General features: G+C 49.8%; 1 protein-coding gene across 2 annotated transcripts in view; it reads left to right on the top strand.

Moving 5' to 3' along the window:
* The first annotated feature begins 1,484 nt into the window (after positions 1-1,484).
* The window catches only part of KLF15 (KLF transcription factor 15), a 28,417-nt gene continuing 18,141 nt past the window's right edge, over positions 1,485-11,760 (top strand). Inside the window, exons 1-2 of one of the 2 annotated variants that reach the window (XM_061357194.1) lie at positions 1,485-1,506; positions 5,661-5,777. In XM_061357194.1, coding sequence (XP_061213178.1) covers positions 1,500-1,506; positions 5,661-5,777 — 124 coding nt within the window. In that variant the 5' untranslated portion in view covers positions 1,485-1,499. Of the gene's footprint in view, positions 1,507-5,315; positions 5,450-5,660; positions 5,778-11,760 lie in introns of those variants that run through there. The other variant, XM_061357196.1, reaches the window with a different exon arrangement.

The following is an 11,760-nucleotide window of genomic DNA, read 5'->3' as shown; positions in this document are numbered from 1 at the left end:
CTTAGCCACCATTAACTTGGTTTGTGAATGGAGTAGGTAGCATGGGGAAATGGGCTTCGTGCTGACCAGTGCTGCAGCTCCTCAGGGGTTTCTGGGTTGTGTCACCTCACTCCAGGCCACCATGGTTTTGATGCTTATCAAGGGTCCGGATGATGCCCAAGTGAGAAAGACAGACAGTTTACATAAGGAGAATGGCAGGATGCTGCTTGTATTTCCATCAGGATATCTGCACATTTGGAGGCTTGCGGGGATGGTTTTGCTAGGACATGGGATTGGGAACTGGGGATATCATCATTTCTTTGCTCCTCCCTTCCTTCTTTGACAGGGTTGTCTTCTCCACTCAGTCACCCTGTTTGTGGTGTGTGGATGCTGAGCCCTATACCACAGAGGTGCTGCAGGGGTTAAGTACTGCTGGCAAAACGTTTTGAAACGACTGATTGAGAAACACTGCCAGAGATGAAAGCTGAATAAGTGTTCTAGAGAAATAAACCTTCCTTTGTAGTCTTATCACTACAGGAAGCTCCCTGTGTCCCCAGGATGCTGCACAGGTCACTGAGCATCCCTGGAGCCTTCTTAAGGGGACTTATTCATGTCCCTTTAGTCTCTGTGACGTGCACCACACACAGAGAAACAGCAAACAGCAACCCCATTGGAAGTCCCAAGTGGATCGGGAGGTTTTTGTTTCTCTGGAGCTCCGGTTCCTGGTTCCCGGTCAGTTGGGTGGCTGCAGAACCTGGAGCATCCCGGGGGGGAGAATTGGAAGACGGAGCCAGGAAGGATTTTTATCTCAATGCGGACTTTTCCAGATGGAAAAACGTGTTCTGTGACATTCTGCATGGCCAGAGCCAGCCGGGAGATGGCAGCAACCTTGCATTGCGGGGAGGGGGTTTGGCTGCTCTCGCCCCTGTTACTTTACAGATGAAGTTCTAGGCTTGAGGAGCATCAGGAAACCGCGGCCCATCCTCTGGGATGAAGGAATGACCCCAGAGAGGGGCTCTGCAAGAAGAGCTGTGAGCTCAACCCTCATCTTTGCAAACGGGCTGATGGATCAGGACTCGCTCTGTGACCCCTGCCATTGGTCCCCAGCCCCTGGTGTGTTCCAAGGTGTCTCATCCAAAAGGAATTTGTGGTGTGTTTTCACCTGGTCTGATTTCCATCTAGGGGATGAAAGCTGCTAAAATCCCTGAAGGGCCACATGGAAATGACAAGATAGCCTCTGCCTCCTGAGCTAAAGCAACCAATGCCAGGTAGAGATGATGGACTTGGGCTCCCTGACCTGTGGATCGGTCAGTGAGGGCTGTGTGCTGGTCAGGCCAGGGGTGATGGTGCAGCAGAGCCTGATGCACCTGAATCAGGCAATGGCAGAATCAGATAAATAACACCATTGGGATCTCTGGAGGTCTCTACTCCAACCTCCTGCCTCAGAGTCAAGGCTGCTTCAAGTCTTACCCAGCTGTTTTGAAAGCCTCTAAGGATGGAGATCTCCAACTCTCCATACAATGGAAGGTGAGATCCAGGAGGCTGAGCTTGGGCTTGGTGTGGATATAAATGAATCATAGAAAAATCAAATGGTTTGCACTGGAAGGGTCCTTAAAGCTCCTCCAGTTCCAGCCCCTGCCACAGGCAGGGACCCCTTCCACTGGAGCAGCTTGCTCCAAGCCCCTGTGTCCAACCTGGCCTTGAACACTGCCAGGGATGGGGCAGCCACAGCTTCTCTGGGCACCCTGTGCCAGCGCCTCAGCACCCTCACAGGGAAGAGCTTCTGCCTAAGAGCTCAGCTCAGTCTCCCCTCTGGCAGGTTCAAGCCATTCCCCTTGGCCTGTGATGCTATGGTTGCTGTTTCAAGGCCCGTTGTGAATAACCACTTAGTCCTGATCCCAAACTGACAACTTTAACTAGTCCCAGACTCCCCTCCGAGCTCAGTACTTTTGGGACCCAGGAGTGTGCATTTGGCCCATTTTAAAGAGAGCCACAGAGCTGCAGCCAAGGAGACTTTCCTAACCAGGGCTATAAATCCAGGCTCTGTGCAGGGACAAATGACCCAGGAACCTGAGGCTGCAACTCCATGATTCTGCATTAAGCTCTAAAGGCACAATTCCAGCCTTTTCCTGGCCTTTGCTTTGTGGCAAAACTACAGCTCCTGTGACTGCATGGGAAGTGATCCAGCTGAAAAACACCCTGCCTGGGGAAGAGATCCTTTCTTTTATGATCACTGTGATGGCTTGAGGAAGAGGGATGCAGGGGGTGGGAGAAGGTGGAATTGCCCCTTTCAGTGCTTTGGTTGTCTTAGGGAGATACTGAAACTGCAGCTTTGTGCTGTTAAAACAGGCTGATCCTGAAAGCCCTGCATGCAAATTGCCTTCCACAGGGGTGTACGGAGCAGACCAAGAAGGATTCATGAAGTAAAGCTATAGGTCATGCTGATTTCTGGGAGCTGCAGAGGGAAGCAAACACTTCACGGCTCCAAAGGGCTTCTGCTCATGTGGAATGGATTAAAGATAAAACCAACCCTGTTACTCACTTTGCTCCTGGGCTCTTTCAGCCCTGTCTATCTCATTCTCCAGAGACTCTTGTGCAGGAACTGCTATTTGTGATCCAGAACTGTGGCTCATATCCCCAGGGTAGCTCATGGCATCCACGCACCCTTGCCAGGGAATGAGGCGCTGCTGGGTACCAGCAGCAGTGGTTTGGTGCCAGCCTGGCTGTTTGCTTGCAGGATGCACCTATTGGTACCTCTGATTTAATGTGGAGTTCTGGGGCACAGAGAAAGCAGTGATCCCACTGATGCTGTGCTTTTGGTGGGACAAACCCCAAATCTACCCCTTGTATCTGTTTAGCTGGAATGATGGACAGCACAAACATGCTCCTGATGCAATGGCAGCTTCATTACTTGGAAATGCTAGGAAGTTTCCACATCCTGTTCCCGTTCCTTTGTCTGCACCTGAGTGAATGCCCGCTGTTTTCCCCACCAGGATGTCATCAGATCCCATAGCTTGTTTTCCACTGAAATGTCTCCTCTTAGGTAAATATTACATCTGGGGTTGCTTCGCCAGTGGTTTTCCTACCTGGATTTGTACAGCAGGTCAGTGCCCTGCTCAGAGATAAGAGGAATACCTGCTGCGAGTGCTGTTTGCTGCTGTGATTTGCCACCCTGCTCTTCCTCATCAGCTTCTCCTTTAAAGGCTCTTGAATGCTGCTGTGGTGGAGGCTTTAGCAAAGTGAGGGATATTGAAGACAAGCCACGGAGTGCTCGGCCAGAGCAGGACTTGTCCATTGCAGCAGCCATGACTTGTGAATTATTCATCTCTGTGTAACTGAAACACACAGATCCCCAAAGGTCTTGTTGCAAAGAGGTGAGGGATCAGCGAGCATTGAAGGGGAACAGGTCCAGGGGCACCCTTCTCCATCCACCTGCATCTGCGCGGTGATGATGCTTTTTAATGCAGAAGAAAGCCGACAAGTGAAGCAATGCACAGATCTGTAAACCAGCTTCTTGTGTCAGCTTTCCCTCCCGTGGGAACCCAAGGTTTGAAGCAGTGAAACCCGTACGCAGCCTGTGGGCACGACCCAAGCATCAATGCACAGTAGGCTCTGTGAAATGAAGACATTTCCAAAGACCAAGAGAGATCGGAATAGCCGGCTAAGCAGAAAAGAAGCCAGCCCGGGTCTGCTCAGCACTGCTGCCTCCAGACAAAACCAGACTTCAGCTGATTAAAGACAGCAGATGCAAGCTGGAACATCAAGTGGAGCTAATTAATCTGTGCTTCAATCTGTATTCTAGCTCTCCCATAGCAGGTTTGGAGACAGAAAGAGTTAACCCTTCAGCTGGCACAGCATGGCCTTAGAAGAGAGTACAGTGAAACATCCATGAATACCTTTGGATCCTTATCTTTTCAGGAGCAAACAGTTCTCTGTCTAATCATGCATCATCACCACCAGCATTCTCGCCCCTTCCTTCTCACTGTGCTGTCAGTAACGTGATCTTGCTCAGCTTGCAGAGCCCTTGTAAGCAGTGCTGGGCACAGGGCCATACATATTGTGCTAAGAAGACACCTCTTTTTTAACCTGTGCTCATTTGCCCCCCTTGGCCTGTGTTCCCTCTCATTAGACTAGATGTATGATCTATAGGAAGCGCAAAGAGCTCAGCTGACATCTGATATGCTTATAAATAGCTTGTCTGCCCTGCCACGGTTCTGTAGCCATCCCACCATGAGCAATACTCTTGATGTATTGCACTCTTCCTGGAATTGGGATGCTATCGAAGATTTTCCTCTAAAGCATCCAGATTTTGCCTCTGCTGGAAGCCGGGCACTTGACTGCAGGCACCACTGGTCTGTTCCAGATGAGCAATTCCTTGGTCTTGTCCTCTTCTCCTGAGAGACCAGGCAAAGGCATTGTTTGAGTACTGAGGCTCTACCAGTGCTCCCTGCCCTCCCTGCTCCAGTCCCCTCCAGAGGCTCCGTCAGCACACCTACAAGCCCTGGTCCTTTCCTCTTCACTCACATGCCACTCCCAGGCTCCTGTTCCTTCCTTCATTCCCATACCCCGGGTTTCCTTCTTCTCCATCAAGGGCCAGATCCCATTTCCTGGATGGAATCACCAGGTCCATCATGAATCCAGCAGTCCTTGCTGAGAGCTCATAGAATCATGGAATCCCACCCTGGTTTGGGTTGGAAGGGACCTTAAAGCTCCTCCAGCTCCAACCCCTGCCATGGGCAGGGACCCCTTCCACTGGAGCAGCTTGCTCCAAGCCCCTGTGTCCAACCTGGCCTTGAACACTGCCAGGGATGGGGCAGCCACAGCTTCTCTGCGCACCCTGTGCCAGCGCCTCAGCACCCTCACAGGGAAGAGCTTCTGCCTAAGAGCTCATCTCAGTCTCCCCTCTTTCTTTTGCCCAGTGATGCTGTCCTGAACACCAGTGCTCCCATCTAACCACAACACACTCTGGCTTCCATGGACTAAGGGTAGGTAAGACAGCACTCCCAGTGCAAACTCCTCCCTGCTTCCTCAGTACATATCCCTTAACCCCTTTTCCTTTTGCCTCACCCCTGAGTGACAACTATTGCCATTTCCCACCTCTTGCTTGCACTGAATGAGCCTCAGATTCATCTCCCAGAGAGATCGCCAGAGAGAGATGAATTTAGGCAAGAGATCTATGGAGGCTTGGGGGGCTGATTGGGATATTTAAGATTATCCCTGACTCACCGTCTTGCAAGTCTGATGCAAGAAGTGAGTCAGATCCCTCCAACACTGTTTGACCCGACCGCAGCAGTGTGCAGAGCTCATGTTGTTTTGCAAATGGAATAAAGTTCATTTAGCACAGCAGGCAGCTGCCTGTATTTGCTGTTCGCTGAAAGGCCTCTCACCTCAAAACAACTTGCACATCACTTGCCCCATCACTCTCGCAGGTGGAATTAGCTCCTGAGAGCCACCACCGCTGGTGGAGGAGGTGGGTATTTGAGGAGGGACTCTTTCCCAAGGCAGGGTAAAGGTCCCTTTCCTGCAATGCTGAGTTTGTTGTGCTTGAGATGATCCCAGCCCCTTTTAGGTACCCAGGACCCTGCCTAAAAGCGCTTTCCTGCCTCTGGGCCTTCTCTCTTAGCAATGATGCCAATAGTGGTAATGCAACTGTGCTTTTTTAGGCTGCTTTCTCTTCCTAGGTGTGACTGCTGTCATCACGGACACCCACTTCCCATGGGTACCTTCAGCCTGTAGGAAAATCCTCCTTTCCCCCCAGCTCAGCTGCAGGCAGGCATCTCCTGAGGCCGGTGGCTTAGGTAAGTCACTACCCCTGACTCAGTTCTTGTCATGCTGAGCTCTCAGTGTCTGTCTTCCTTCTGGATGTGCCTTGTTGACGACTGACAGCCATGGGTGAACGGCTCACGCACTGATTGATGTCTGGTTTTTAGACATTTGCAGGTTAGGAGATGAAGTTGATGGAAATGCGCTTCCTAATACATACCTCCCACGTTCTGCCACCATCTCCCCCTGTTGGCACCCTCTCCAGTCTCTGGTGGTCTGTTTGCCCTCTCAGCCAGGTTCTGGGTCAGACTCTGCCCGTTGTGTTCCAACAGGAGACAAACTTCTACTGCAGGCTGTGTTTGCAGCTGAGCTGTATGGGGAGAGCATCAGCATTGCTGCAGCTGGGCTGGGGGCAGGACTTGCCTGATTTACCTTCCCCTCCCCATGCACTGTGCTAAACCCAGGCCTTTGTGCTATGCTGATCCTGGGTCACAGCTCGATCTCCTTCAGGTGGCAAACCCTGCAGCACCATTAGTGTAGGGCTGCTCAAGACAGCCCCTTGGAGCAGCCCATGTGGCTCCTCAGCCCTTACGTGGGCTTGGAGGCAGCCTAAGAAGGCTCCTGGCAGGTTTTCCTCCCAAAGGTGGGGATGAGGGAGGAGGCAGCTGCAGTGATTGAGCTGACAGAAGCTCTCAGCTCCTGTCTGCGTCTCAGCAGGCTCCAGAAGAGGGTTGGGAAGTGCCAAGTCCTCAGACTGGCCCTGTCCCATGTGGAAGCTGCCTTCCAGTGCGGCTCAGGAGCCTCTGCTCAAGGTGATCTCTTTGTCATCGTGTTTATTCCTTCCTGCACCTCTCACTCTGGGTGGATGAAGCTTTCCTGCTGGCTCGTGCATTTACAAGCATCCATCTCGCCTACTGGGACACCTTCCCATCCCTTGGTTCCAGAAAAGCCATGCTGCAGCCAGGCCTCACCAGGGATGCCTGGACACGGCCCTGGGAGGCTCAGCTCTGCCCTTGCTGGGAAACAGAACGCCTGAGGCCATTGGGACCAGGCAGGGCCCAAACAAGATGAAAACCCTCTCCTTCACCCCATGCAAATGGGTCTTTTGTCCATCGTTTTCCTGCTGCACAGTGATGTTCCCTTTGCTTTAAAATGTGTTTGCCTGAAGGCAAATTATTAAACAGCGTTTTGTGCAGATTTGCACCAATTTCAGTGCCAAACTCTCGCTGTTTGTATGCACTGAAGGCCTGATCCTGGTGGTGCTGAGCCATGGTTATGCCCGATTCCTCAGTAAAGCCTTTCAGCATTGCACAACATGCCTGTCCTGTCGGTGGGGGGGAATGGGACATGCGCAATCTCTGCTCGGGACAGACGTCTGAGCTGGATCCCGCTGGAATGACGTCAAAGGATGCAATGTTGAACCTCTTCCTGGCACAGGCAGAGCCCTGCCTGGCCATGTGCTGCTGCAGTGGCTGCTGCTGGTTCGACACGTGCAGCACAATTAATAAGTTACTGAATGGCAGCAGAGATGAGCTTCCATGCCTGGCTCTTCCCTGCAAATCCCTGCTGCTCCAGAAACCTCCGACTGGGAGCACATGGAAGTTGTTTCGGAAAGGAGCATCGTCTGATGCTGACCTATGAGCACGTACAGCTCCAGTGCATTTGCAGCCTTTCCCATGCGTTTGGGACTCAGGCTGGCACAAGCAAATACTGGTTATCACAGAGATGCAGCAGGCAGCACAATGGAGGATGCCAGGAAGTTGCTGGCTGTGGTTTAGTGCTCATCCCTATGGCACTGCTTAGGAGGATAGGAATACATTGTCCACAAGAAGCTATATTGACTGCTTGCTGCTGAGGTTTGGATTAGACATCAGGAAGAAGCTCTTCCTTGTGAGGGTGCTGAGGCGCTGGCACAGGGTGCCCAGAGAAGCTGTGGCTGCCCCATCCCTGGCAGTGTTCAAGGCCAGGTTGGACACAGGAGCTTATAGCAAGCTGCTCCAGTGGAAGGGGTCCCTGCCCATGGCAGGGGTTGGAGCTGGATCAGCTTTAAGGTCCTTTCCACCCCAAACCATTCTATGAGGTCTGCTGAAGGCAATGGTGGCAGCTGAAGCAGCACTCAGCTTGCACCCATCAGCCACAGTGAGATAAAGGTGACGTACAGTGCTCCACCTGACTGCAATAGGGAAGGTTTCCTAGTGCTGTACAGCACATCCTTGGGGCAGAACAGACTTCCCCATGCCCCAGGGCACCCCAGCCTGTTGTGGTGTTGTGAAACCCCACTGTGCTACTCAGCAGGACGTGATTCATTGTGACCTCTTGGCATCACTACAAGCTTTGTCTGTGCCTCTCCGGCCCTTCACGGGACCTACCCACTGGTGAGGCAGCTGCTGACATTTCACATCTGCCAGACCCGCTCTGAAGTGGGCTGATTCCAGCCTTAGATGGGTGAAATGATGTTTCTGATTCAGTTGGCTGCGTGCTGGCCCATCCTAGGGTCCATCTGACAGCTCTGTGCATAGGTCAGGGGGAAGGAAAGAGTGTTTGACAGCATCAGTTTTTATATGAATGCCCAGGCCGTTCTTGGATTCTTCCTAAAAAGGTGCTGACACATTAGGAACAGCTCCCAAGTTTTGCTTTTGGAAATACTGGGATTTTCCAAGCTGTAAATCCAGCAGGAGGAGTTCCAGCATCCGCTCCTTGAGGCAGCTCAGTGCTGTGCCGTGGTAGCTGCTCCCTGGGCGCTGCTGCACTTGGTGAATGCCTTAGGGAAAGCAAGAAAAGATGCTCTGCTATGTTAACAGGAATGTTATTGATGGCTCATTTGGTGAAGACTCTATAATAAGTAGAAAGCTGTATTAAAAACGCTAGGCTTACAGAAATGGGAGAGATTGGGTTTTAGCAGGCAGAGCTAAGGTACCTTTAAAACATGTAATTTTGAGCTGGAAATAGGACTGAGACAGGTCTTGAAAGTAAATATTTAATTACCAGATCAATTTTGATAAAGACCATTTTGCCATTGATTTCTTTCATTTCTGCTGAGCTCACCAGTGAAACTCCTGGTTAGCACTGGTGGTGCTATGGGTCCCATCAGCAAATAACTTACGCTTGTGATTGCAATTGATTTTTGCATGCTAGAAGTGGAAAAACCTGACATCCCAGCAGCAACATCCTTTCTGTCTTCTCTGATAGTGATAACTCTCTTATTTCTGGGTGTAAAGGCAAAATCAGCTTTCTTGACTGGTGCCATTGAGGTTGTGAGAAGAAGGGCTGTGCTCTTTGCAGGGCAGGAATTAGCCAGTGGGTACCTTAGGGGCTGTGAGACAAGAATTGCAAGGAGAATTACAATAGAGAACTTTCTCTGATGGGTTTGCATGATCAACACTTAACGGTAATAAAAGGGTTGACTGACAGGAGCCACAGTGCTGTCTAGAGAAGCCCCCCTGCCCACACTGCTGCACAGGGTGATCACACTTAAGTGCAAGCAGATCTGAACACTGCTCAAGCACTGAGGTTAACTTGGCTTTAGAGCAGGCAGATCCCAAGCCCACTTGGCCATGTACTGGATGATGCACAAAGGTTTAGAGTTACCTTTTTCTCTAGTGCAAAATGAACTAGCATGTCATTAAGCAGAGGTTATGGAAGAATCCGATCATTAAATGGGATGTGATGTTTTCTGCCATTCAGTGATTAAAGGTTATTCTCATAGGAGCTGACATATTCCTGGTGCCACTGGCATAATTCAAGCATCCTGATACAAAGGGTTATTTGTCATCCTTTTTCCTATGCGTTCTTCACCAGGCAATTGAAGTGCATCTTAAAACATCATTTTGTTCAATGTTGTACAACGTGAAGGTTATAATCCTTAGGGAACAGGTGGAGAAACCAAAGAGCGAGGAGATGAGGTGAGTTGCTTCTCCTGTATAGACAACTAAATAGTACCAGAACTAAGAAAGGATGTGGTTTCCTCTCAAGCCATGTTTATGGGAGGAAAAAAAAGCCAGTAATCTGAATTTAGCTGTCTGCTATTTCTCATGATGCCAATAGGAGTGAATATTTTGCTCCCAATCACCTACAGAATAAAGAAATGTGCATCTCTACCTCACAGGATGTATGACTAAACTCCCCCCAAACTTTCTGACAAGTCCAAGGTTGGTGTGAATGAAAACACTGGCTGGGATCACATCTGTATTGTGAGGATGAATAATCCAGGTCTGATTCAGTGTTTTTTCCTTCGTCGCTTCCATTGCTACCAAGGGCTCATTAGCAGAGAAAACAGCAGATTACATCACAATGGCTAATATTTCAAATGAGCAATCCATTTGCTTGAGCTTTTATTGTTTATTTGCTTTTAATGATTCTGCTGAGGATAGCTGCCCTGCGACAAGGAAAGCAGGCAGCTCGCAACAGCAGCGCAATAAATCTCAGCCCAGGGTGACACCAATTGGGAAGAAGCTCCAGAGAGTGATGCTGCTTGAAAGAAATGGAGGCATGGTTTTGAAAGCTTGCATGGAAGAAGGGAGTTTTGCCAACTATTACAATTGAGAGGAACTGCTGAGTGGGTAATTAGTCCCTGAGGAACACGGGAGTCTGGACAAATGGAAGACAGAACAAGAGGGGGGGGGAGGAAGAGCACATGAAGAATGAAGTTTAGAGAACAAGCTAGAACATTAGTCACAGGAGGGATATAACTCAGCTTTCATGTAGCGTTTATTTGTGTGGTGAGCAGAAATGTTGTTCTTAACCCCTGTACTGAAGCAGGAAATAGGGACCTTCTCTCTTTTTGGGGCAGCTGGAACTGCTTTATTGAATCTCATCTCTTTGATAAGAGAGTGAAGGGGAGGGCAAAGAAATGTGCTGAACAAAGTGCAAACTCAGCAAAGGGGACTTCGACTCCAGTGGAACAGGGGAAGAAACCAATGGAGATTCATGTCTCTTGTCTTCAGTGACTCCCTCATAATAAAGGCAGAGAAATTAGCTAAGGTTTAAAAGATAATGCCCCCCAAACATTTCCTCACAGCCTGTGTACAATGCGTGGTCTCATTTGCCCTGTGCTGAGCAGCACACCAGCTGCAAGGAGGTGATTCCCCTACCCAACATGTTGCAGGATCTTGGCATACCCCTGTGCTGGGTTTAGAAAGACTTGGTGAAATACAAGTGCAAAGACCACTCGAAGTATGTGAGATGCTTTTGAGGTGATGTAGTGCATGTGAGGTTGGTCCTGCCATTCCAGAGCTCCTGATGCGTAGTGCTATGCTAACTATTGAACTATAGACTTATCCATAGAGTTTCTACACTTGCTTTCTTTTTGTGGTTCATTGCTCCCATTACCATCTCAAGAGCAGCAATTTGCTAATCAGTCTTCTTTGCAGAACAGGAATAGTATTACTTGGCATGTTTGGTGCTAAGAAAGAAGAATATAATTCATGTGACTGGAGAAGAAGGAAGCTTTGCAAAAACATCGGATGCATTCAGGTGTGAATCTATGGAAATGGTTCATATTCACTGAGCTGTGTGCTGGAAGGTTAATAGTAACATCAGAGCTGAAGGTTCAGGGTAAGAACCCCCAGTAAGATCTTCCCAATTCTGAGGATTTCAGACTTTGGCACTGTCTCTATAACCTCTAAAGAGATTGAATCAACCTCCCTGCTGGGCTCTCTGCATGTCATGGGCTAAGTGATGGGATCCCACCTGCCCATTCTGTGCCAATACCTGTTGGTGCTGTGCTGTTGCATTTCTGACCTGGCAATGCTCTGCTATGACCTGAGCGAAGGTTACTGATGGTTTCATGTAGTTTCATGTGTTTTCATCTCGGTGTTTACTATTTAAGGTGAGCAAGAGGATTCCATGGGTTGGGTCACCCTCTGTGTTTCCCAATTCAATGCAAATGGCCAGACAGGCAGGCAGCTCTTCCTTGAGAACATTCCCATTCTCTGCAGAGGTGTGCCAGCTCCTGCCAGACATGGTGTTGGCAGCGCACCATGGACACAACACGGTCATAGTTGCTCATCCCTGTAAACA

Source organism: Neopsephotus bourkii, unplaced genomic scaffold (assembly GCF_033783945.1).
Source record: "Neopsephotus bourkii isolate Nb327-2 ecotype Australia unplaced genomic scaffold, CSIRO-AGI_Nbou_v1 NB_887, whole genome shotgun sequence".
Taxonomy (NCBI): Eukaryota; Metazoa; Chordata; class Aves; order Psittaciformes; family Psittacidae; genus Neopsephotus; species Neopsephotus bourkii.
The sequence above is the reverse complement of the archived record's forward strand: the minus strand, read 5'-3'. Positions and strand labels throughout refer to the sequence as shown.